The sequence below is a fragment of the Oncorhynchus gorbuscha genome, unplaced genomic scaffold (assembly GCF_021184085.1).
Source record: "Oncorhynchus gorbuscha isolate QuinsamMale2020 ecotype Even-year unplaced genomic scaffold, OgorEven_v1.0 Un_scaffold_2016, whole genome shotgun sequence".
Lineage (NCBI taxonomy): Eukaryota > Metazoa > Chordata > Actinopteri > Salmoniformes > Salmonidae > Oncorhynchus > Oncorhynchus gorbuscha.
In genome coordinates this window covers 1-26,978 of record NW_025746631.1, presented here as the reverse complement: position 1 = coordinate 26,978, position 26,978 = coordinate 1, and the positions used below count along the sequence as shown (strand labels likewise).

Below are 26,978 nucleotides of genomic sequence, written 5' to 3'. Positions count from 1 at the left end.
CCTCATCTCTCTCCTCTCCTCATTGTCCTCTTTATCCTCATCTCTCTCCTCTCATCGTTGTCCTCTTTATCCTCATCTCTCTCCTCGTTGTCCTCTTTATCATCATCTCTCTCCTCGTTGTCCTCTTTATCCTCATCTCTCTCCTCGTTGTCCTCTTTATCCTCATCTCTCTCCTCTCCTCGTTGTCCTCTTTATCATCATCTCTCTCCTCTCCTCGTTGTCCTCTTTATCCTCATCTCTCTCCTCTCCTCGTTGTCCTCTTTATCCTCATCTCTCTCCTCTCCTCGTTGTCCTCTTTATCCTCATCTCTCTCCTCGTTGTCCTCTTTATCATCATCTCTCTCCTCGTTGTCCTCTTTATCCTCATCTCTCTCCTCGTTGTCCTCTTTATCCTCATCTCTCTCCTCGTTGTCCTCTTTATCATCATCTCTCTCCTCTCCTAGTTGTCCTCTTTATCCTCATCTCTCTCCTCTCCTCTTTATCCTCATCTCTCTCCTCTCCTCGTTGTCCTCTTTATCCTCATCTCTCTCCTCTCATCGTTGTCCTCTTTATCCTCATCTCACTCCTCGTTGTCTTCTTTATCCTCATCTCTCTCCTCGTTGTCCTCTTTATCCTCATCTCTCTCCTCGTTGTCCTCTTATTCTCATCTCTCTCCTCTCCTCGTTGTCCTCTTTATCATCATCTCTCTCCTCTCCTCGTTGTCCTCTTTATCATCATCTCTCTCCTCGTTGTCCTCTTTATCCTCATCTCTCTCCTCGTTGTCCTCTTTATCCTCATCTCTCTCCTCTCCTCGTTGTCCTCTTTATCCTCATCTCTCTCCTCGTTGTCCTCTTTATCCTCATCTCTCTCCTCGTTGTCCTCTTTATCCTCATCTCTCTCCTCTCCTCGTTGTCCTCTTTATCATCATCTCTCTCCTCTCCTCGTTGTCCTCTTTATCCTCGTCTCTCTCCTCTCCTAGTTGTCCTCTTTATCCTCCTCTCCTCGTTGTCCTCTTTATCCTCATCTCTCTCCTCTCCTCGTTGTCCTCTTTATCCTCATCTCTCTCCTCTCATCGTTGTCCTCTTTATCCTCATCTCTCTCCTCTCCTCGTTGTCCTCTTTATCCTCATCTCTCTCCTCGTTGTCCTCTTTATCCTCATCTCTCTCCTCGTTGTCCTCTTTATCCTCATCTCTCTCCTCTCCTCGTTGTCCTCTTAATCCTCCTCTCTCCTCTCCTCGTTGTCCTCTCTCTCTCTCTCTCCTCTCCTAGGTACCTCTGTGTATAGACTCGTCTAACTTCCAGGTGTCCTCTCTCTCTCTCTCTCTCTCTCTCTCTCTCTCTCTCTCTCTCTCTCTCCTCTCCTAGGTACCTCTGTGTATAGACTTGTCTAACTTCCAGGTGTCCTCTCTCTCTCTCTCCTCTCCTAGGTACCTCTGTGTATAGACTTGTCTAACTTCCAGGTGTCCTCTCTCTCTCTCTCCTCTCCTAGGTACCTCTGTGTATAGACTTGTCTAACTTCCAGGTGTCCTCTCTCTCTCTCTCCTCTCTAGGTACCTCTGTGTATAGACTTGTCTAACTTCCAGGTGTCCTCTCTCTCTCTCTCTCTCCTAGGTACCTCTGTGTATAGACTTGTCTAACTTCCAGGTGTCCTCTCTCTCTCTCTCCTCTCCTAGGTACCTCTGTGTATAGACTTGTCTAACTTCCAGGTGTCCTCTCTCTCTCTCTCCTCTCCTAGGTACCTCTGTGTATAGACTTGTCTAACTTCCAGGTGTCCTCTCTCTCTCTCTCCTCTCCTAGGTACCTCTGTGTATAGACTTGTCTAACTTCCAGGTGTCCTCTCTCTCCTCTCCTAGGTACCTCTGTGTATAGACTCGTCTAACTTCCAGGTGATCAAGGCGGGACTGAAGTGTTGTCAGGGGAAGTGTATCGTGAACAGCATCAGTCTGAAGGAAGGAGAAGAGGAGTTTCTCCAGAGAGCTACGACTGTCAGACGCTACGGGGCTGCCGTAGTGGTTATGGCCTTCGACGAGGAGGGTCAGGTGAGACTCAGATGCTACGGGGCTGGCCTTCGACGAGTAGGGTCAGGTGAGACTCAGACGCTACGGGGCTGCCGTGGTGGTTATGGCCTTCGACGAGGAGGGTCAGGTGAGACTGTCAGACGCTACGGGGCTGGCCTTCGACGAGGAGGGTCAGGTGAGACTGTCAGACGCTACGGGGCTGCCGTGGTGGTTATGGCCTTCGACGAGGAGGGTCAGGTGAGACTGTCAGACGCTACGGGGCTGCCGTGGTGGTTATGGCCTTCGACGAGGAGGATCAGGTGAGACTGTCAGACGCTACGGGGCTGGCCTTCGACGAGGAGGGTCAGGTGAGACTGTCAGACGCTACGGGGCTGGCCTTCGACGAGGAGGGTCAGGTGAGACTGTCAGACGCTACGGGGCTGGCCTTCGACGAGGAGGGTCAGGTGAGACTGTCAGACGCTACGGGGCTGCCGTGGAGGTTATGGCCTTCGATGAGGAGGGTCAGGTGAGACTGTCAGACACTACGGGGCTGGCCTTCGACGAGGAGGGTCAGGTGAGACTGCTAGACGCTACGGGGCTGCCGTGGAGGTTATGGACGAGGAGGGTCAGGTGAGACTGTCAGACGCTACGGGGCTGCCGTGGTGGTTATGGCCTTCGACGAGGAGGATCAGGTGAGACTGTCAGACGCTACGGGGCTGGCCTTCGACGAGGAGGGTCAGGTGAGACTGTCAGACGCTACGGGGCTGGCCTTCGACGAGGAGGGTCAGGTGAGACTGTCAGACGCTACGGGGCTGGCCTTCGACGAGGAGGGTCAGGTGAGACTGTCAGACGCTACGGGGCTGCCGTGGAGGTTATGGCCTTCGATGAGGAGGGTCAGGTGAGACTGTCAGACACTACGGGGCTGGCCTTCGACGAGGAGGGTCAGGTGAGACTGCTAGACGCTACGGGGCTGCCGTGGAGGTTATGGACGAGGAGGGTCAGGTGAGACTGTCAGACGCTACGGGGCTGCCGTGGTGAAGGGTCAGGTGAGAAAAAGTATGTGAACCCTTCGAGAATTACCTGAAGTTATGTGTAAATTGGTCATCCAATTTGATCTGATCTTCATCTAAGTCACAACAATAGACAAACACAGTGTGCTTAAATTAATAACACACTAATTTTTGTATTTTTCTCATCTATGTTGAATACAGAATTTAAACATTCACAGTGTAGGTTGGAAAAAGTATGTGAACCCCCCTCCCCTAGGCTAATGACTTCTCCAAAAGATAATTAGAGTCAGGAGTCAGCTAACCTGGAGTCCAATCATCCTGTGCTGCTGTGGGTTATGGGTGGCAGGATGTAAGTGGTAGGGGGTGGGGGGGGGGGTGGGGCAGGATGTAAGTGGGGGGGGGGGGCAGGATGTAAGTGGTAGGGGTTCCATCCTGTGCTGCTGTGGGTTATGGGTGGCAGGATGTAAGTGGTAGGGGTTCCATCCTGTGCTGCTGTGGGTTATGGGTGGCAGGATGTAAGTGGTAGGGGTTCCATCCTGTACTGCTGTGGGTTATGGGTGGCAGGATGTAAGTGGTAGGGGTTCCATCCTGTGCTGCTGTGGGTTATGGGTGGCAGGATGTAAGTGGTAGGGGTTCCATCCTGTGTTGCTGTGGGTTATGGGTGGCAGGATGTAAGTGGTAGGGGTTCCATCCTGTACAGCTGTGGGTTATGGGTGGCAGGATGTAAGTGGTAGGGGTTCCATCCTGTACTGCTGTGGGTTATGGGTGGCAGGATGTAAGTGGTAGGGGTTCCATCCTGTACTGCTGTGGGTTATGGGTGCCTGGCAGACTGCAACACTTCTCCTACGACAGGGGTTTGGATCCCATGACCTCATGGATTAAAGACCGTTGGCCGGGAAACAACCAAGGCCTTGAAACAGCTGTTCTCTGGTTTCCTACAGGCTACAGACACAGAGCGCGACCTTGAAGCAGCTCTTCTCTGGTTTGCTACAGGCTACCGACACAGAGCGCGACCTTGAAGCAGCTGTCTTCTCTGGTTTCCTACAGGCTACCGACACAGAGCGAGACCTTGAAACAGCTGTCTTCTCTGGTTTCCTACAGGCTACCGACACAGAGCGCGACCTTGAAACAGCTGTCTTCTCTGGTTTCCTACAGGCTACCGACACAGAGCGCAAGGTCGACATCTGCAGCAGAGCCTATCGTCTCCTAGTAACTCAAGTGGGCTTTGACCCCAACGACATCATCTTTGACCCCAACATCCTGACCATCGGCACGGGCATGGAGGAACACAGCGAGTACGCCATCAACTTCATCAGAGCCACCAGGCTCATTAAGGTCAGTTGAGACCCGTGTCGTCTTTCTGCTAAACGAGGTCACTAAACACTGCTTCCTGTTGTCACTAACACTGCTTCCTGTTGTCACTAACACTGCTTCCTGTTGTCACTAACACTGCTTCCTGTTGTCACTAACACTGCTTCCTGTTGTCACTAACACTGCTTCCTGTTGTCACTAACACTGCTTCCTGTTGTCACTAACACTGCTTCCTGTTGTCACAACACTGCTTCCTGTTGTCACAACACTGCTTCCTGTTGACACTAACACTGCTTCCTGTTGTCACGCTCCGGGGATTTCTCTGGGACTGTGTCGTCTTTCTGCTAAACGCGGTCACAACACTGCTTCCTGTTGTCACTAACACTGCTTCCTGTTGTCACTAACACTGCTTCCTGTTGTCACTAACACTGCTTCCTGTTGTCACTAACACTGCTTCCTGTTGTCACTAACGCTGCTTCCTGTTGTCACTAACGCTGCTTCCTGTTGTCACTAACGCTGCTTCCTGTTGTCACTAACGCTGCTTCCTGTTGTCACTGACGCTGCTTCCTGTTTTCACTAACGCGGCTTCCTGTTGTCACGCTCCGGGGATTTCTCTGGGACTGTGTCGTCTTTCTGCTAAACGTGGTCACTAACACTGCTTCCTGTTGTCACTAACACTGCTTCCTGTTGTCACTAACACTGCTTCCTGTTGTCACAACACTGCTTCCTGTTGTCACAACACTGCTTCCTGTTGTCACGCTCCGGGGATTTCTCTGGGACTGTGTCGTCTTTCTGCTAAACGTGGTCACTAACACTGCTTCCTGTTGTCACTAACACTGCTTCCTGTTGTCACTAACACTGCTTCCTGTTGTCACAACACTGCTTCCTGTTGTCACTAACGCTGCTTCCTGTTGTCACGCTCCGGGGATTTCTCTGGGACTGTGTCGTCTTTCTGTATCCATGCCAGTGGTGATGTTACAGCACCCAGCTGTCCAGTGTCTTCTGGGAAAGGAGATTACATCTCACCTCAGGGGGATTTCAAACAACCCGCATGGCAGTGTGGGCTTCCAGGCTGTACTGACCCATACTGTGTTTTCTGTAGGAGTCGTTACCTGGGGTCAGGAGTCGTTACCTGGGGTCAGGAGTCGTTACCTGGGGTCAGGGTCAACCTGACCTTTTAACAGTATATAATATATATATATATATATTCTCTACAGGAGTTGTTGCCTGGGGTCAGGGTCAACCTGACCTTTTAACAGTATATAATATATATATATATCCTCTACAGGAGTCGTTCTGTAGGATCAACCTGACCTTTAACAGTATATAATATATATATATATATTCTCTACAGGAGTTGTTGCCTGGGGTCAGGGTCAACCTGACCTTTTAACAGTATATACTACAGTATATAATATATATATATATATCCTCTACAGGAGTCGTTACCTGGGGTCAGGAGTCGTTACCTGGGGTCAGGGTCAACCTGACCTTTTAACAGTATATAATATATATATATATATCCTCTACAGGAGTTGTTGCCTGGGGTCAGGGTCAACCTGACCTTTTAACAGTATATACTACAGTATATAATATATATATATATTCTCTACAGGAGTCGTTGCCTGGGGCCAGGATCAGTGGAGGCCTCTCCAACCTGTCGTTCTCCTTCAGAGGCATGGAGGTCATCAGAGAGGCCATGCATGGAGCCTTCCTGTACCACGCCATCAAGGTAGGTGGAGCCTTCCTGTACCACGCCATCAAGATAGGTGGAGCCTTCCTGTACCACGCCATCAAGGTAGGTGGAGCCTTCCTGTACCACGCCATCAAGGTAGGTGGAGCCTTCCTGTACCACGCCATCAAGGTAGGTGGAGCCTTCCTGTACCACGCCATCAAGGTAGGTGGAGCCTTCCTGTACCACGCCATCAAGGTAGGTGGAGCCTTCCTGTACCACGCCATCAAGGTAGGTGGAGCCTTCCTGTACCACGCCATCAAGGTAGGTGGAGCCTTCCTGTACCACGCCATCAAGGTAGGTTGAGCCTTCCTAAACTGTGCCGTCAAGGTAGGTTGAACGCTAGCTAGCGGCCCTACTACGTTAGCCAGTGGCTATCGACATCTAGCCAGCTAGCGGCCCTACTACGTTAGCCAGTGGCTATCGACATCTAGCCAGCTAGCGGCCCTACTACGTTAGCCAGTGGCTATCGACATCTAGCCAGCTAGCGGCCCTACTACGTTAGCCCTGCATGAATAACCCTGTTTTCCTGCTGTCTCCTATATGACGGTATGGACATGGGCATAGTGAACGCTAGCTAGCGGCCCTACTACGTTATCCCTGCCTGAGTAACCCTGTTGTCCTGCTGTCTCCTATAGGACGGTATGGACATGGGCATAGTGAACGCTGGCAGCCTGCCCTACTACGTTATCCCTGCCTGAGTAACCCTGTTGTCCTGCTGTCTCCTATAGGACGGTATGGACATGGGCATAGTGAACGCTGGCAGCCTGCCCTACTACGTTATCCCTGCCTGAGTAACCCTGTTGTCCTGCTGTCTCCTATAGGACGGTATGGACATGGGCATAGTGAACGCTGGCAGCCTGCCTGTCTATGATGATATCGACAAGGAGCTCCTGCTCATGTGTGAGAACCTTATCTGGAACAAAGACCCGGAGGCCACAGAGAAACTACTGCTGTACGCACAGGTATATGGTATACACACTACAGTACATATCCTAGTATAACTTACTACACAGGTATATGGTTTACACACTACAGTACATATCCTAGTATAACTTACTGCACAGGTATATGGTTTACACACTACAGTACATATCCAGTACATATCCTAGTATAACTTACTGTACAGGTATATGGTTTACACACTACAGTACATATCCTAGTATAACTTACTGCACAGGTATATGGTTTACACACTACAGTACATATCCTAGTATAACTTACTGTACAGGTATAGGGTTTACACACTACAGTACATATCCAGTACATATCCTAGTATAACTTACTGCACAGGTATATGGTTTACACACTACAGTACATATCCTAGTATAACTTACTGCACAGGTATATGGTTTACACACTACAGTACATATCCTAGTATAACTTACTGTGCTTGTACGCAGAGGTACATTGCCTTCGGGAAAGTATTCAGACCCCTGGACTTTTCCCACATTTTGTTACGTAACAGCCTTATTCTAAAATGGATTACATTTTTTCCCCCTCAGCAATCTATTAAGAATATCCCATAATGAAAAAGTAAAAACATTTTTTGTTTTTGTTGAAATGTTGGCAAATTTGTTAAATAGCAATACCTTATTTACGTAAGTATTCAGACCCTTTGCTATGAGACTCCAAATTGATCTCAGGTGCATCCTGTTTCCATTGATCCTCCTTGATGTTTCTACAACTTGACTGGAGTCCACCTGTGGTAAATTCAATTGATTGGACATGATTTGGAAAGGCACACACCTGTTTATATAACACACCTGTCTATATAACACACCTGTCTATATAACACACCTGTCTATATAACACACCTGTCTATATAACACACCTGTCTATATAACACACCTGTCTATATAACACACCTGTCTATATAACACACCTGTCTATATAACACACCTGTCTATATAACACACCTGTCTATATAACACACCTGTCTATAAAACGTCCCACAGTTGACAGTGAATGTCAGAGTAAAACAACAACAAACCAAGCCATGAGGTCGAAGGAATTGTCTGTAGAGCTCTGAGACAGGATTGTGTCGAGGCACAGATCTGGGGAAGGGTACCAAAACATGTCTGCAGCATTGAAGGTCCCCGAGAACACAGTGGCCTCCATCATTCTGCAGCGTTGAAGGTCCCTAAGAACACAGTGGCCTCCATTATTCTGCAGCATTGAAGGTCCCCAAGAACACAGTGGCCTCCATTATTCTGCAGCATTGAAGGTCCCCAAGAACACAGTGGCCTCCATCATTCTGCAGCATTGAAGGTCCCCAAGAACACAGTGGCCTCCATCATTCTGCAGCATTGAAGGTCCCCAAGAACACAGTGGCCTCCATTATTCTTAAATGAAAGAAGTCTGGAATCAATTTGGCCGCCCATCCAAACTGAGCAATCGGGGGAGAAGGGCCTTGGTCAGGGAGGTGACCAAGGTCCCGATGGTCCCTCTGACAGAGCTCCAGAGTTCCTCTGTGGAGATGGGAGAACCTTCCAGAAGGACAACCATCCCTGTAGGACTCCACCAATCAGGCCTTTATGGTAGCGTGGCCAGACGGAAGCCACTCCTCAGTAAAAGGCACATGACAGCCCGCTTGGAATTTGCCAAAAGGCACCTAATGACTCTCAGACCATGAGAAACAAGATTCTCTGGTCTGATGAAACCAAGATTGACCTCTTTGGCCTGAATGCCAAGCTTCACATCTGGAGGAAACCTGGCACCATCCCTACGGTGAAGCATGGTGGTGGCAGCATCATGTCTGGAGGAAACCTGGCACCATCCCTACAGTGAAGCATGGTGGTGGTGGTAGCATGCTGTGGGGATGTTTTTCAGTGATAGAAAATGGGAGACTCGTCAGGATCGAGGGAAAGATGAACGGAGCAAATTCTGTATGAACAGGTGCATACTAGTCCACCTGGTTAACACAGTACATACTGATCCACCTGGTTAACACAGTACATACTGGTCCACCTGGTTAACCCAGTACATACTGGTCCATCTGGTTAACACAGTACATGCTGGTCCATCTGGTTAACACAGTACATGCTGGTCCACCTGGTTAACCCAGTACATACTGGTCCATCTGGTTAACACGGTACATATTCTGTATAAACAGGTATATACTGATCTACCTGGTTAACACAGTACATACTGATCCACCTGGTTAACACAGTACATACTGGTCCACCTGGTTAACACAGTACATACTGGTCCACCTGGTTAACACAGTACATACTGGTCCACCTGGTTAACACAGTACATACTGGTCCACCTGGTTAACACAGTACATACTGGTCCACCTGGTTAACACAGTACATACTGGTCCACCTGGTTAACACAGTACATACTGGTCCACCTGGTTAACACAGTACATACTGGTCCACCTGGTTAACACAGTACATACTGGTCCACCTGGTTAACACAGTACATACTGGTCCACCTGGTTAACACAGTACATACTGGTCCACCTGGTTAACACAGTACATACTGATCCACCTGGTTAACACAGTACATACTGGTCCACCTGGTTAACACAGTACATACTGGTCCACCTGGTTAACACAGTACATACTGGTCCACCTGGTTAACACAGTACATACTGGTCCACCTGGTTAACACAGTACATACTGGTCCACCTGGTTAACACAGTACATACTGGTCCACCTGGTTAACACAGTACATACTGGTCCACCTGGTTAACACAGTACATACTGGTCCACCTGGTTAACACAGTACATACTGGTCCACCTGGTTAACACAGTACATACTGGTCCACCTGGTTAACACAGTACATACTGGTCCACCTGGTTAACACAGTACATACTGGTCCACCTGGTTAACACAGTACATACTGGTCCACCTGGTTAACACAGTACATGTCCTGCTGTATAAACAGGTACATACTGGTCCACCTGGTTAACACAGTACATACTGGTCCACCTGGTTAACACAGTACATATTCTGTATAAACAGGTACATACTGGTCCACCTGGTTAACCCAGTTCATGTCCTGCTGTATAAACAGGTACATACTGGTCCACCTGGTCAACCCAGTTCATGTCCTGCTGTATAAACAGGTACATACTGGTCCACCTGGTTAACACAGTACATACTGGTCCACCTGGTTAACACAGTACATATTCTGTATAAACAGGTACATACTGGTCCACCTGGTTAACACAGTACATACTGGTCCACCTGGTTAACCCAGTTCATGTCCTGCTGTATAAACAGGTACATACTGGTCCACCTGGTTAACCCAGTACATGTCCTGTAACTCTGTGTCTGTATGTCTCTGCTCGCTGGGGTTACCTGATCCCTAGTACAGTGTACTAGATCCCCTCTGAAGAGAATCCTGTCGTTTTCAGAGCTGTGCCAAAGGAGGGAAGAAGGTGGTCCAGACGGATGAGTGGCGAGAGGGAACAGTGGAGGAGAGGCTGGAGTATGGGCTCATCAAGGTTAGTATAGTATGGGTTCATCAAGGTCAGTATAGTATGGGCTCATCAATGTTAGTATATTATGGGCTCATCAAGGTTAGTATAGTATGGGCTCATCAAGGTTAGTATAGTATGGGCTCATCAAGGTTAGTATAGTATGGGCTCATCAAGGTTAGTATAGTATGGGCTCATCAAGGTTAGTATAGTATGGGTTCATCAAGGTTAGTATAGTATGGGCTCATCAATGTTAGTATATTATGGGCTCATCAAGGTTAGTATAGTATGGGCTCATCAAGGTTAGTATAGTATGGGCTCATCAAGGTTAGTATAGTATGGGCTCATCAAGGTTAGTATAGTATGGGCTCATCAAGGTTAGTATAGTATGGGTTCATCAAGGTTAGTATGGTATGGGCTCATCAAGGTTAGTATAGTATGGGTTCATCAAGGTTAGTATAGTATGGGCTCATCAAGGTTAGTATAGTATGGGCTCATCAAGGTTAGTATAGTATGGGCTCATCAAGGTTAGTATAATATGGGCTCATCAAGGTTAGTATAGTATGGGCTCATCAAGGTTAGTATAGTATGGGCTCATCAAGGTTAGTATAGTATGGGCTCATCAAGGTTAGTAGGAGAGAGGCAAGAGTATGGGCTCATCAAGGTTGGTAGGAGAGAGGCTGGAGTATGGGCTCATCAAGGTTAGTATAGTATGGGCTCAACAAGGTTAGTATAGTATGGGTTCATCAAGGTTAGTACAGTATGAGCGTCTGCTAAATGACTTAAATGTAAAATGTAAATGTATGGGCTCATCAAGGTTAGTTTAGTATGGGCTCATCAAGGTTAGTATGGTATGGGCTCATCAAGGTTAGTATAGTATGGACTCATCAAGGTTAGTATAGTATGGGCTCATCAAGGTTAGTATGGTATGGGCTCATCAAGGTTAGTATAGTATGGGCTCATCAAGGTTAGTATAGTATGGGCTCATCAAGGTTAGTATAGTATGGACTCATCAAGGTTAGTATAGTATGGACTCATCAAGGTTAGTATAGTATGGGCTCATCAAGGTTAGTATAGTATGGGCTCATCAAGGTTAGTATAGTATGGACTCATCAAGGTTAGTATAGTATGGGCTCATCAAGGTTAGTGGCATGCAGGTAATAATAATAATAATATATGCCATTTAGCAGACGCTTTTATCCAAAGCGACTTACAGTCATGTGTGCATACATTCTACGTATGGGTGGTCCCGGGGATCGAACCCACTACCCTGGCGTTACAAGCGCCATGCTCTACCAACTACGTTATTGTCCCTCTCTCTACTGATCATATACTGCAGGGACCAAGTTATTTTCAGGTATGTCTAGAAAAATGGTTCTGGTCAAAACTGTACAGATATATTTTAGGTACAAATCTCTCTCTTTCTCCATCACAATTGCTATCGGTATTCCTTCCTCTGTCTCTCTCTCGCTCTTTCCAGGGTATAGATAAGTATGTGGTAGAGGACACAGAGGAGGCGAGGTCCCAGGCTGAGCTCTATCCGAGGCCCCTACACGTCATCGAGGGGCCCCTGATGAACGGCATGAAGGTGGTGGGAGACCTGTTTGGAGCTGGGAAAATGTTCCTACCTCAGGTGAGGGGGAAGATATGGAGGAGAGAGAGAGAGATCCTCAGGTAGGGGGGAAGAGATATCCTCAGGTAGGGGGAGAAGAGATATCCTCAGGTAGGGGGAAGAGAGATCCTCAGGTAGGGGGAAGAGAGATCCTCAGGTAGGGGGGAGAGATATCCTCAGGTAGGGGGAGAGATATCCTCAGGTAGGGGGAGAGATATCCTCAGGTAGGGGGGAGAGATATCCTCAGGTAGGAGGGGAAGAGATATCCTCAGGTAGGGGGAAGAGATATCCTCAGGTAGGGGGAGAAGAGATATCCTCATGTAGGGGAGAAGAGATATCCTCAGGTAGAGGGAGAAGAGATATCCTCAGGTAGAGGGAGAAGAGATATCCTCAGGTAGGGGGGAGAGATATCCTCAGGTAGGGGGAGAGATATCCTCAGGTAGAGGGAGAAGAGATATCCTCAGGTAGAGGGAGAAGAGATATCCTCAGGTAGAGGGAGAAGAGATATCCTCAGGTAGGGGGGAAGAGATATCCTCAGGTAGGGGGAAGAGATATCCTCAGGTAGGGGGAGAAGAGATATCCTCATGTAGGGGAGAAGAGATATCCTCAGGTAGAGGGAGAAGAGATATCCTCAGGTAGAGGGAGAAGAGATATCCTCAGGTAGGGGGAGAGATATCCTCAGGTAGGGGGGGGAAGAGATATCCTCAGGTAGGGGAGAAGAGATATCCTCAGGTAGGGGGGAGAAGAGATATCCTCAGGTAGGGGGAAGAGATATCCTCAGGTAGGGGGAAGAGATATCCTCAGGTAGGGGGAAGAGATATCCTCAGGTAGGGGGAGAGATATCCTCAGGTAGGGGGGAAGAGATCACAGAGGAGATACTATAACAGGTTTCTATTCTTCTCATGATCCGGGGTCGGTGTGTGTGTGTGTGTGTGTGTGTGTGTGTGTGTGTGTGTGTGTGTGTGTGTGTGTGTGTGTGTGTGTGTGTGTGTGTGTGTGTGTGTGTGTGTGTGTGTGTGTGTGTGTGTGTGTGTGTGTGTGTGTGTGTGTGACAGGTGATAAAGTCAGCACGTGTGATGAAGAAGGCTGTCGCCCACCTGATCCCCTTCATGGAGAAGGAGAGAGAGGCCATGCTACTGGCATCAGGATCAGTAGAGGAGATTGTGAGTCTGTCTCTCTACCTGTCTGTCTCTCTACCTGTCTGTCTCTCTACCTGTCTGTCTCTCTACCTGTCTGTCTCTCTTCCTGTCTGTCTCTCTACCTGTCTGTCAGTCTCTCTCTACAGTCTGTTTCTGTCTCTCTACCTGTCTCTCTACCTGTCTGTCTCTCTACCTGTCTGTCTGTCTGTCTGTCTGTCTGTCTGTCTGTCTGTCTGTCTGTCTGTCTGTCTGTCTGTCTGTCTGTCTGTCTGTCTCTCTTCCTGTCTGTCTCTCTTCCTGTCTGTCTCTCTTCCTGTCTGTCTCTCTACCTGTCTGTCTCTCTACAGTCTGTTTCTGTCTCTCTACCTGTCTGTTTCTGTCTCTCTTCCTGTCTGTCTGTCTCTCTTCCTGTCTGTCTCTCTTCCTGTCTGTCTCTCTACCTGTCTGTCCGTCTCTCTCTACAGACTGTTTCTGTCTCTCTACCTGTCTCTCTACCTGTCTGTCTCTCTACCTGTCTGTCTGTCTGTCTGTCTGTCTGTCTGTCTGTCTGTCTGTCTGTCTGTCTGTCTGTCTGTCTGTCTGTCTGTCTGTCTGTCTGTCTGTCTGTCTGTCTGTCTGTCTGTCTGTCTGTCTGTCTGTCTGTCTGTCTGTCTGTCTGTCTGTCTGTCTGTCTGTCTGTCTGTCTGTCTGTCTGTCTGTCTGTCTGTCTGTCTGTCTGTCTGTCTGTCTGTCTGTCTGTCTGTCTGTCTGTCTGTCTGTCTGTCTGTCTGTCTGTCTGTCTTGTCCTTCTCTCTCTACAGTGTGTTTCTGTCTCCCCATCTCTTCACATCTCTCCTCTACATTAATACTGAGGAGGTTTCTCATCGTCAACACGTTTAACACCATAGTGAGGGGACTGATACATCACAGCTCTACAGTAATGATCTATACCCCCCCCCCTGTTAGGACCCCTACCAGGGCACCATAGTGAAGGGACTGATTCATCACAGCTCTACAGTAATGATCTATACCCCCCTGTTAGGACCCCTACCAGGACACCATAGTGAAGGGACTGATTCATCACAGCTCTACAGTAATGATCTATACCCCCCCCCTGTTAGGACCCCTACCAGGACACCATAGTGAAGGGACTGATTCATCACAGCTCTACAGTAATGATCTATACCCCCCTGTTAGGACCCCTACCAGGACACCATAGTGAAGGGACTGATTCATCACAGCTCTACAGTAATGATCTATACCCCCCCTGTTAGGACCCCTACCAGGGCACCATAGTGAAGGGACTGATTCATCACAGCTCTACAGTAATGATCTATACCCCCTGTTAGGACCCCTACCAGGACACCATAGTGAAGGGACTGATTCATCACAGCTCTACAGTAATGATCTATACCCCCTGTTAGGACCCCTACCAGGACACCATAGTGAAGGGACTGATACATCACAGCTCTACAGTAATGATCTATACCCCCTGTTAGGACCCCTACCAGGACACCATAGTGAAGGGACTGATTCATCACAGCTCTACAGTAATGATCTATACCCCCCGCTGTTAGGACCCCTACCAGGACACCATAGTGAAGGGACTGATTCATCACAGCTCTACAGTAATGATCTATACCCCCCCCCTGTTAGGACCCCTACCAGGACACCATAGTGAAGGGACTGATTCATCACAGCTCTACAGTAATGATCTATACCCCCCTGTTAGGACCCCTACCAGGACACCATAGTGAAGGGACTGATTCATCACAGCTCTACAGTAATGATCTATACCCCCCCCCCTGTTAGGACCCCTACCAGGGAACCATTCTGTTGGCCACAGTGAAGGGAGATGTCCACGACATCGGAAAGAACATTGTAGGAGTGGTGCTGGGCTGCAACAACTTCAGGTAGGGGTGTTCTGTTCTATTGTTCTATTGTTCTATTGTGTTCTATTGTTCTAGTGTTCTATTGTTCTATTGTGTTCTCTGCAACAACTTCAGGTAGGGCATGTTCTGTTCTATTGTTCTATTGTTCTATTGTGTTCTATTGTTCTAGTGTTCTATTGTTCTATTGTGTTCTCTGCAACAACTTCAGGTAGGGCATGTTCTGTTCTAGTGTTCTATTGTTCTAGTGTTCTATTGTTCTATTGTGTTCTCTGCAACAACTTCAGGTCGGGTGTGTTCTGTTCTAGTGTTCTATTGTTCTATTGTGTTCTCTGCAACAACTTCAGGTAGGGCGTGTTCTGTTCTATTGTTCTATTGTTCTATTGTGTTCTATTGTTCTAGTGTTCTAGTGTTCTAGTGTTCTATTGTTCTATTGTGTTCTCTGCAACAACTTCAGGTAGGGGCGTGTTCTGTTCTATTGTGTTCTATTGTTCTGGACTTTTATTCAGTTGTACATATTGTCCACATTGACTCTGTACCGGTACCTCCCGTATTGACTCTGTACCGGTACCTCCTGTATTGACTCTGTACCGGTACCACCTGTATATAGACTCCACATTGACTCTGTACCAGTACCCCCCTGTATATAGCCTCCACATTGACTCTGTACCAGTACCCCCTGTATATAGCCTCCCCATTGACTCTGTACCGGTACCCCCTGTATATAGCCTCCACATTGACTCTGTACCGGTACCCCCTGTATATAGTCTCCACATTGACTCTGTACCGGTACCCCCTGTATATAGCCTCCACATTGACTCTGTACCGGTACCCCCTGTATATAGCCTCCACATTGACTCTGTACCGGTACCCCCTGTATATAGCCTCCACATTGACTCTGTACCGGTACCCCTGTATATAGCCTCCACATTGACTCTGTACCAGTACCCCTGTATATAGTCTCCACATTGACTCTGTACCGGTACCCCCTGTATATAGCCTCCACATTGACTCTGGACCGGTACCCCTGTATATAGTCTCCACATTGACTCTGTACCGGTACCCCTGTATATAGCCTCCACATTGACTCTGGACCGGTACCCCTGTATATAGCCTCCACATTGACTCTGTACCGGTACCCCTGTATATAGTCTCCACATTGACTCTGTACCGGTACCCCCTGTATATAGCCTCCACATTGACTCTGTACCAGTACCCCCCTGTATATAGCCTCCACATTGACTCTGTACCGGTAGCCCCTGTATATAGCCTCCACATTGACTCTGTACCGGTACCCCCTGTATATAGCCTCCACATTGACTCTGTACCGGTACCCCTTGTATATAGCCTCCACATTGACTCTGTACCAGTACCCCCCTGTATATAGCCTCCACATTGACTCTGTACCGGTAGCCCCTGTATATAGCCTCCACATTGACTCTGTACCGGTACCCCCTGTATATAGCCTCCACATTGACTCTGTACCGGTACCCCCTGTATATAGCCTCCACATTGACTCTGTACCAGTACCCACTGTAAGGTCTACTACACCTGTTGTATTCAGCATTTCACTGTAAGGTCTACTACACCTGTTGTATTCAGCATTTCACTGTAAGGTCTACTACACCTGTTGTATTCAGCATTTCACTGTGAGGTCTACTACACCTGTTGTATTCAGCATTTCACTGTAAGGTCCACTACACCTGTTGTATTCAGCATTTCACTGTGAGGTCTACTACACCTGTTATATTCAGCATTTCACTGTGAGGTCTACTACACCTGTTGTATTCAGCATTTCACTAAGGTCTACTACACCTGTTGTATTCAGCATTTCACTAAGGTCTACTACACCTGTTGTATTCAGCATTTCACTAAGGTCTACTACACCTGTTGTATTCAGCATTTCACTAAGGTCTACTACACCTGTTGTATTCAGCATTTCACTGTGAGGTCTACTACACCTGTTATATTCAGCATTTCACTGTGAGGTCTACTACACCTGTTATATTCAGCATTTCACTGTGAGGTCTACTACACCTGTTGTAATTCAGCATTTCACTGTAAGGTCCACTACACCTGTTGTATTCAGCATTTCACTGTGAAGTCTACTACACCTGTTGTATTCAGCATTTCACTGTAAGGTCTACAGCTGTTGTATTCGGGCGCATGTGACTAATACAATTGGATTTGATTGGTTCCTGTACCTTTCCATGACCTTGTCCTAACCCTGTTTCCTTTTCCCAGAGTGATCGATCTGGGGGTCATGATTCCATGCGACAGGATATTGAGGGAAGCCATCGACTGCAAAGCAGGTGTGTTGACAGGAACCTTATGGCTTATAGGTATAACCTGGTCCCAGATCAGTTTGGGCTGTCTGACGAGGTGGCACTAGGAGGTGAATAACCTGGTCCCAGATCAGTTTGGGCTGCCTGACTGGGTGGCACTAGGAGGTGAACCTTATGGCTTATCAGTTCCACTGTACTGTAGCTCGGCCTTAATCAATAGGATTAACCTGGTCCCAGATCAGTTTGGGCTGTCTGAAGAGATGGCACTAGGAGGTGATTAACCTGGTCCCAGATCAGTTTGGGCTGTCTGAAGAGATGGCACTAGGAGGTGATTAACCTGGTCCCAGATCAGTTTGGGCTGTCTGACGAGGTGGCACTAGGAGGTGATTAACCTGGTCCCAGATCAGTTTGGGCTGTCTGACGGGGTGGCACTAGGAGGTGATTAACCTGGTCCCAGATCAGTTTGGGCTGTCTGACGATGTGGCACTAGGAGGTGATTAACCTGGTCCCAGATCAGTTTGGGCTGTCTGACGGGGTGGCACTAGGAGGTGAATAACCTGGTCCCAGATCAGTTTGGGCTGTCTTGCCAACTGCTAGGAGTTGGAGTTGGCTATAAACCACAGACAGATCTGGGACCAGGCCAGAGAAGGAGTAGGATTGGGACTGAAATCAGAGATGGAATGAGTGAACTGCTCTTTGAGAAGTAGTCCCTCCAGCTGAACTTCCTGTGTATCCCTCCGCCCTACAGACATCATCGGTCTGTCTGGCCTCATCACGCCCTCGCTGGATGAGATGATCTACGTTGCCAAGGAGATGGAGCGGCTTGGGATGAAGACCCCACTGCTGATCGGAGGGGCCACCACCTCCAAGTAAGACACACACACACTGTGACCTTTCAACTCGCCACTTCCTGGCCCCTTGTTGACCCTGTGTCTGATGTGATGCGTCTCTCAACACACACCGTCATTATCTTCACCGTGACCTTTCAACTCGCCACTTCCTGGCCCCTTGTTGGCCCTGTGGCTGATGTGATGCGTCCCTCAACACACACCGTCATTATCTTCACCGTGACCTTTCAACTTGCTACTTCGTGGCCCCTTGTTGACCCTGTGTCTGATGTGATGCGTCTCTCAACACACACCGTGACCTTTCAACTCGCTACTTCCTGGCCCCTTGTTGACCCTGTGTCTGATGTGATGCGTCTCTCAACACACACCGTGACCTTTCAACTCGCTACTTCGTGGCCCCTTGTTGACCCTGTGTCTGATGTGATGCGTCTCTCAACACACACCGTCATTATCTTCACCGTGACCTTTCAACTCGCTACTTCCTGGCCCCTTGTTGACCCTGTGTCTGATGTGATGCGTCTCTCAACACACACCGTCATTATCTTCACCGTGACCTTTCAACTCACTACTTCGAGGCCCCTTGCTGGCCCTGTGTCTGATGTGAAGCCTCTGTGTGTAACAGGACCCACACGGCAGTGAAGATCGCTCCCCGTTACAGCTGTCCTGTGGTGCATGTTCTGGATGCTTCCAGGAGTGTGGTGGTGGTACGTACACTAAACTGACTAGACACACTACACTTCCTGTTCTCAATTAGTACAGCCCACACTACACTTCCTGTTCTCACTTAGTACAGCCCACACTACACTGACTAGACACACTACACTTCCTGTTCTCACTTAGTACAGCCCACAATACACTGGCTAGACGCACTACACTTCCTGTTCTCACTTAGTACACTGCACTGACTAGACACACTACACTTCCTGTTCTCACTTAGTACAGCACACTGTTCTCACTTAGTACAGCCCACACTAGACTAGACTACACTTCCTGTTCTCACTTAGTACAGCCCACACTGCACTGACCACACTACACTTCCTGTTCTCACTTAGTACAGCCCACACTACACTGACTCCTCACTTAGTACAGCCCACACTACACTGACTCTGTCTGTAGATCCTGTAGTCCTCACTTAGTACAGCCCACACTACACTGACTAGACACACTACACTTCCTGTTCTCACTTAGTACAGCCCACACTACACTGGCTAGACGCACTACACTTCCTGTTCTCACTTAGTACCACCCACACTACAATTCCTGTTCTCACTTAGTACAGCCCACACTACACTTCCGGTCAGTAGATACTGTGGTCGTCACCTAGTACAGCCCACACTACACTTCCTGTCAGTAGATGCTGTGGTCCTCACTTAGTACAGCCCCCACTACACTTCCTGTCAGTAGATGCTGTGTTGTTGTCTCTGTCAGTGTCCTCAGTGTTGTTGTCTCTGTCAGTGTCCTCCGTGTTGTTGTCTCTGTCAGTGTCCTCCGTGTTGTTGTCTCTGTCAGTGTCCTCAGTGTTGTTGTCTCTGTCAGTGTCCTCCGTGTTGTTGTCTCTGTCAGTGTCCTCCGTGTTGTCTCTGTCAGTGTCCTCCGTGTTGTCTCTGTCAGTGTCCTCCGTTTTGTCTCTGTCAGTGTCCTCCGTGTTGTTGTCTCTGTCAGTGTCCTCCGTGTTGTTGTCTCTGTCAGTGTCCTCCGTGCTGTCTCTGTCAGTGTCCTCCGTGTTGTTGTCTCTGTCAGTGTCCTCCGTGTTGTTGTCTCTGTCAGTGTCCTCCGTGTTGTTGTCTCTGTCAGTGTCCTCCGTGTTGTTGTCTCTGTCAGTGTCCTCAGTGTTGTTGTCTCTGTCAGTGTCCTCCCTGTTGTTGTCTCTGTCAGTGTCCTCCCTGTTGTTGTCTCTGTCAGTGTCCTCCGTGTTGTTGTCTCTGTCAGTGTCCTCAGTGTTGTTGTCTCTGTCAGTGTCCTCCCTGTTGTTGTCTCTGTCAGTGTCCTCAGTGTTGTTGTCTCTGTCAGTGTCCTCCGTGTTGTTGTCTCTGTCAGTGTCCTCCGTGTTGTCTCTGTCAGTGTCCTCCGTGTTGTCTCTGTCAGTGTCCTCCGTGTTGTCTCTGTCAGTGTCCTCCGTGTTGTCTCTGTCAGTGTCCTCCCTGTTGTTGTCTCTGTCAGTGTCCTCAGTGTTGTTGTCTCTGTCAGTGTCCTCCGTGTTGTTGTCTCTGTCAGTGTCCTCCGTGTTGTTGTCTCTGTCAGTGTCCTCCGTGTTGTTGTCTCTGTCAGTGTCCTCCGTGTTGTTGTCTCTGTCAGTGTCCTCCGTGTTGTTGTCTCTGTCAGTGTTGTTGTCTCTGTCAGTGTCCTCCGTGTTGTTGTCTCTGTCAGTGTCCTCCGTGTTGTCTCTGTCAGTGTCCTCCGTGTTGTTGTCTCTGTCAGTGTCCTCCGTGTTGTTGTCTCTGTCAGTGTCCTCAGTGTTGTTGTCTCTGTCAGTGTCCTCCGTGTTGTTGTCTCTGTCAGTGTCCTCCCTGTTGTTGTCTCTGTCAGTGTCCTCCCTGTTGTTGTCTCTGTCAGTGTCCTCCGTGTTGTTGTCTCTGTCAGTGTCCTCCGTGTTGTTGTCTCTGTCAGTGTCCTCCGTGTTGTTGTCTCTGTCAGTGTCCTCCGTGTTGTTGTCTCTGTCAGTGTCCTCCGTGTTGTTGTCTCTGTCAGTGTCCTCAGTGTTGTTGTCTCTGTCAGTGTGCTCCGTGTTGTTGTCTCTGTCAGTGTCCTCCGTGTTGTTGTCTCTGTCAGTGTCCTCCGTGTTGTTGTCTCTGTCAGTGTCCTCCGTGTTGTCTCTGTCAGTGTCCTCCGTGTTGTCTCTGTCAGTGTCCTCAGTGTTGTTGTCTCTGTCAGTGTCCTCAGTGTTGTTGTCTCTGTCAGTGTCCTCCGTGTTGTTGTCTCTGTTAGTGTCCTCAGTGTTGTTGTCTCTGTTAGTCTCCTCAGTGTTGTTGTCTCTGTTAGTGTCCTCAGTGTTGTTGTCTCTGTCAGTGTCCTCAGTGTTGTTGTCTCTGTCAGTGTCCTCCGTGTTGTTGTCTCTGTCAGTGTCCTCCGTGTTGTTGTCTCTGTCAGTGTCCTCAGTGTTGTCTCTGTCAGTGTCCTCAGTGTTGTCTCTGTCAGTGTCCTCAGTGTTGTTGTCTCTGTCAGTGTCCTCAGTGTTGTTGTCTCTGTCAGTGTCCTCCGTGTTGTTGTCTCTGTCAGTGTCCTCAGTGTTGTTGTCTCTGTCAGTGTCCTCAGTGTTGTTGTCTCTGTCAGTGTCCTCCGTGTTGTCTCTGTCAGTGTCCTCAGCTGTTAGATAACCCTCCGTGTTGTTGTCTCTGTCAGTGTCCTCAGCTGTTAGATAACCCTCTGTGTTGTTGTCTCTGTCAGTGTCCTCCGTGTTGTTGTCTCTGTCAGTGTCCTCCGTGTTGTTGTCTCTGTCAGTGTCCTCCGTGTTGTTGTCTCTGTCAGTGTCCTCCGTGTTGTCTCTGTCAGTGTCCTCAGCTGTTAGATTACCCTCTGTGTTGTTGTCTCTGTCAGTGTCCTCCGTGTTGTTGTCTCTGTCAGTGTCCTCAGCTGTTAGATAACCCTCTGTGTTGTTGTCTCTGTCAGTGTCCTCCGTGTTGTTGTCTCTGTCAGTGTCCTCCGTGTTGTTGTCTCTGTCAGTGTCCTCAGCTGTTAGATTACCCTCTGTGTTGTTGTCTCTTCAGTGTTCCCAGCTACTAGATGAGAATGTGAAGGAGGAGTTCTTTGAGGAGACGACAGAGGAGTACGAAGACATCAGACAGGACCACTACGACTCTCTAAAGGTGAGGAACACACACACACACACACACACACACACACACACACACACACACACACACACACACACACACACACACACACACACACACACACACACACACACACACACACACACACACACACACACACACACAGAGAGACAAACATGCGCACGTAACACACACACTGGACCACTACAACACTCTGATATCATTGGATGAAATCTTGGGCTCTGTATTAGGAACAGACTGTCCTGTTCTGGAACAGTCTAGAAGGTAGGAGTTGTTCTAGTCTAACAGACTGTCCTGTTCTGGAACAGTCTAGAAGGTAGGAGTTGTTCTAGGCTAACAGACTGTCCTGTCCTGTCCTGGAACAGTCTAGAAGGTAGGAGTTGTTCTAGTCTAACAGACTGTCCTGTCCTGTCCTGGAACAGTCTAGAAGGTAGGAGTTGTTCTAGGCTAACAGACTGTCCTGTCCTGTCCTGGAACAGTCTAGAAGGTAGGAGTTGTTCTAGTCTAACAGACTGTCCTGTCCTGTCCTGGAACAGTCTAGAAGGTAGGAGTTGTTCTAGTCTAACAGACTGTCCTGTCCTGTACTGGAACAGTCTAGAAGGTAGGAGTTGTTCCAGTCTAACAGACTGTCCTGTTCTGGAACAGTCTAGAAGGTAGGAGTTGTTCCAGTCTAACAGACTGTCCTGTTCTGGAACAGTCTAGAAGGGAGGAGTTGTTCTAGTCTAACAGACTGTCCTGTTCTGGAACAGTCTAGAAGGGAGGAGTTGTTCTAGTCTAACGGACTGTCCTGTTCTGGAACAGTCTAGAAGGTAGGAGTTGTTCTAGTCTAACGGACTGTCCTGTTCTGCAACAGTCTAGAAGGTAGGAGTTGTTCCAGTCTAGAAGGGAGGAGTTGTTCCAGTCTAACAGACTGTCCTGTACTGGAACAGTCTAGAAGGTAGAAGTTGTTCTAGTCTAACAGACTGTCCTGTTCTGGAACAGTCTAGAAGGTAGGAGTTGTTCGAGTCTAACAGTCTGTCCTGTTCTGGAACATTCTAGAAGGTAGGAGTTGTTCCAGTCTAACAGACTGTCCTGTACCGGAACAGTCTAGAAGGTAGTTGTCCCAGTCTAAGGGCCACAGTTGCAGGGTTAGTACTACTACAGCTGATTCCTCTGATGGGTGGATGAATCCTGGCCCTATCACTATACAGCTGATTCCTCTGATGGGTGGATGAATTCTGGTCCTATCACTATACAGCTGATGGGTGGATGAATCCTGGTCCTATCACTATACAGTTGATTCCTCTGATGGGTGGATGAATCCTGGTCCTATCACTATACAGCTGATGGGTGGATGAATCCTGGTCCTATCACTATACAGCTGATGGGTGGATGAATCCTGGTCTTATCACTATACAGCTGATTCCTCTGATGGGTGGATGAATCCTGGTCCTATCACTATACAGCTGATGGGTGGATGAATCCTGGTCTTATCACTATACAGCTGATGGGTGGATGAATCCTGGTCCTGTCACTATACAGCTGATGGGTGGATGAATCCTGGTCCTATCACTATACAGCTGATGGGTGGATGAATCCTGGCCCTGTCACTATACAGCTGATGGGTGGATGAATCCTGGCCCTATCACTATACAGCTGATGGGTGGATGAATCCTGGTCCTGTCACTATACAGCTGATGGGTGGATGAATCCTGGCCCTATCACTATACAGCTGATGGGTGGATGAATCCTGGTCCTATCACTATACAGCTGATTCCTCTGATGGGTGGATGAATCCTGGTCCTATCACTATACAGCTGATGGGTGGATGAATCCTGGTCCTATCACTATACAGCTGATTCCTCTGATGGGTGGATGAATCCTGGCCCTATCACTATACAGCTGATGGGTGGATGAATCCTGGTCCTATCACTATACAGCTGATGGGTGGATGAATCCTGGTCCTATCACTATACAGCTGATTCCTCTGATGGGTGGATGAATCCTGGCCCTATCACTATACAGCTGATGGGTGGATGAATCCTGGTCCTATCACTATACAGCTGATGGGTGGATGAATCCTGGTCCTATCACTATACAGCTGATGGGTGGATGAATCCTGGTCCTATCACTATACAGCTGATGGGTGGATGAATCCTGGTCCTGTCACTATACAGCTGATGGGTGGATGAATCCTGGTCCTATCACTATACAGCTGATGGGTGGATGAATCCTGGTCCTATCACTATACAGCTGATGGGTGGATGAATCTTGGTCCTCAACACTGGTCCAGGGCTGTAGCTGGTAGTTTGGTACACTACATTGTAATGGCTGGGCTGTCTGAGAGCTGTTCAGGTAGATGATGACAGGAGTCTTTGTGTGTCTGTGTTCTCAGGAGAGGCGCTTCCTGTCTCTAGCCCAGGCCAGGGAGAAAGGACTCCATGTGGATTGGCTTTCTCAGGCCAAACCAGGTACGACACTAATTCACTGGGATCAACTGTCCTTCAGGAAGTCATTTGTCTGCTTGTCATTGAAAAGATTAGACTTATTTCTGTCTGACCGATGTAGGTCATATTTTGATAGAATATACCCTGACTATGGTGACTGATCCTCTCTCTGTCTCTCTCTCCTGCTCTCCCTCTCTCTCCCGCTCTCCCTCTCCCTCCCGCTCTCCCTCTCTCTCTCTCCCGCTCTCTCTCTCTCCCGCTCTCCCTCTCTCTCCCGCTCTCCCTCTCCCTCGCTCTCCCTCTCTCTCTCTCCCGCTCTCTCTCTCTCCGCTCTCTCTCTCCCGCTCTCCTCTCTCCGCTCTCCCTCTCTCTCCCGCTCTCCTCTCCCCGCTCTCCCTCTCTCTCTCTCCCGCTCTCTCTCTCTCCCGCTCTCTCTCTCTCCCGCTCTCCCTCTCTCTCCGCTCTCTCTCTCCCGCTCTCTCTCTCTCCCGCTCTCTCTCTCTCCCTCCCGCTCTCTCCTCTCTCTCTCTCCCTCTCTCTCTCTCTCCCCGCTCTCTCTCTCCTCTCCCTCTCTCTCTCCCGCTCTCTCTCTCTCCCGCTCTCTCTCTCCGCTCTCCCTCTCTCTCTCCCCGCTCTCCCTCTCTCTCTCTCCCGCTCTCTCTCTCCCGCTCTCCCTCTCTCTCTCCCCGCTCTCTCTCTCCCGCTCTCCCTCTCTCTCTCTCTCTCTCTCTCTCTCTCTCTCTCTCCCTCTCTCTCTCTCCCGCTCTCCTCCCCGCTCTCCCTCTCTCTCTCTCCCTCTCTCTCTCTCTCTCCCGCTCTCTCTCTCTCCCGCTCTCCCTCTCTCTCTCTCCCGCTCTCTCTCTCTCCCGCTCTCTCTCTCCTCTCTCTCTCTCTCTCCCGCTCTCTCTCTCTCCCGCTCTCTCTCTCCCGCTCTCTCTCTCTCCCGCTCTCCCTCTCTCTCTCTCTCTCCCCTCTCTCTCTCTCCCGCTCTCTCTCTCTCCGCTCTCCTCTCCCGCTCCATCTCTCTCTCTCCCGCTAATATTCTCCCGCTCTCTCCTCCTCTCTATCTCTCTCCGCTCTCTCTCTCCCGCTCTCCTCTCTCTCTCTCCCCGCTCTCTCTCTCTCTCCCACTCTCTCTCTCTCCCGCTCTCCCTCTCTCTCTCTCCCGCTCTCCCTCCTCTCTCTCTCCCGCTCTCTCTAAGAATCTCCCGCTCTCCTCTCTCTCTCTCCCGCTCTCTCTCTCTCCTCTCTCTCTCCTCTCTCTCTCTCTCCTCTCTCTCTCTCCCGCTCTCTCTCTCTCCCGCTCTCTCTCTCCCGCTCTCCTCTCTCTCTCTCCCGCTCTCCCTCTCTCTCCCCCTCTCTCTCTCTCCCGCTCTCCCTCTCTCTCTCTCCCGCTCTCTCTCTCTCCGCTCTCTCTCTCCTCTCTCTCTCTCTCCCCCTCTCTCTCTCTCCCCGCTCTCTCTCTCCCCGCTCTCTCTCCCTCCCTCCCTCCTCCCTCCCTCCCTCCCTCCCTCCCCTCCCTCCCTCCCTCCCTCCCTCCCTCCCTCCTCCTCCCTCCCTCCCTCCCTCCCTCCCTCTCCTCTCCCCCCCCCCCCCCCCCCTCCCCCTGTCAGTGTGTCCTCTCCAGTTCCTGGGTACCCACGTGTGTTTGAGGGGGTATGACCTCTGCGGAGGCTGGTGGACTACATCGACTGGAAGCCTTTCTTTGACGTGTGGCAGCTGAGAGGGAAGTACCCTAACAGAGGATACCCCAAGATCTTCAAGGACAAAACCGTGGGTACGTAGAGGACATAGAGATCTATCACCATTCTACTGTTGTGATTGTATTTCTATGGAGAAGGTGCATTCCTGCCATCCCTTCAGACTGTTCAGAAGCTTATGTGGAGGTATAACAGGTGTAATATAATATTGTACCTGTGGTTGATGGACTGATGGATAATAATGTTAGAATGAACCTGTACAGGTGAGGAGACTGATAGATAATAATGTTATAATGAACCTGTACAGGTGAGGAGACTGATAGATAATAATGTTATAATGAACCTGTACAGGTGAGGAGACTGATAGATAATGTTATAATGAACCTGTACAGGTGAGGAGACTGATAGATAATGTTATAATGAACCTGTACAGGTGAGGAGACTGATAGATAATAATGTTATAATGAACCTGTACAGGTGAGGAGACTGATAGATAATAATTTTAGAATGAACCTGTACAGGTGAGGATACTGATAGATAATAATGTTAGAATGAACCTGTACAGGTGAAGAGACTGATAGATAATGTTATAATGAACCTGTACAGCTGAGGAGACTGATAGATAATAATGTTATAATGAACCTGTACAGGTGAGGAGACTGATAGATAATAATGTTATAATGAACCTGTACAGGTGAGGAGACTGATAGATAATAATGTTATAATGAACCTGTACAGGTGAGGAGACTGATAGATAATGTTATAATGAACCTGTACAGGTGAGGAGACTGATAGATAATGTTATAATGAACCTGTACAGGTGAGGAGACTGATAGATAATAATGTTATAA

The 26,978-nt window shown here is 48.9% G+C and overlaps 1 protein-coding gene across 1 annotated transcript in view; it reads left to right on the top strand.

Moving 5' to 3' along the window:
• Nucleotides 1–26,204, top strand: part of LOC124024825 (methionine synthase-like) — a gene marked incomplete at its 3' end in the record, with an annotated part of 50,468 nt that extends 24,264 nt beyond the window's left edge. The window contains 15 exon segments of the mRNA XM_046338589.1: nucleotides 1,832–2,017; nucleotides 4,141–4,320; nucleotides 5,912–6,028; nucleotides 6,853–6,993; nucleotides 10,396–10,485; nucleotides 11,939–12,091; nucleotides 13,126–13,233; nucleotides 15,001–15,101; nucleotides 17,322–17,389; nucleotides 18,111–18,231; nucleotides 18,833–18,914; nucleotides 21,915–22,013; nucleotides 24,376–24,451; nucleotides 26,041–26,090; nucleotides 26,093–26,204. Coding sequence (XP_046194545.1) covers nucleotides 1,832–2,017; nucleotides 4,141–4,320; nucleotides 5,912–6,028; nucleotides 6,853–6,993; nucleotides 10,396–10,485; nucleotides 11,939–12,091; nucleotides 13,126–13,233; nucleotides 15,001–15,101; nucleotides 17,322–17,389; nucleotides 18,111–18,231; nucleotides 18,833–18,914; nucleotides 21,915–22,013; nucleotides 24,376–24,451; nucleotides 26,041–26,090; nucleotides 26,093–26,204 — 1,684 coding nt within the window.
• Nucleotides 26,205–26,978: the final 774 nt, after the last annotated feature.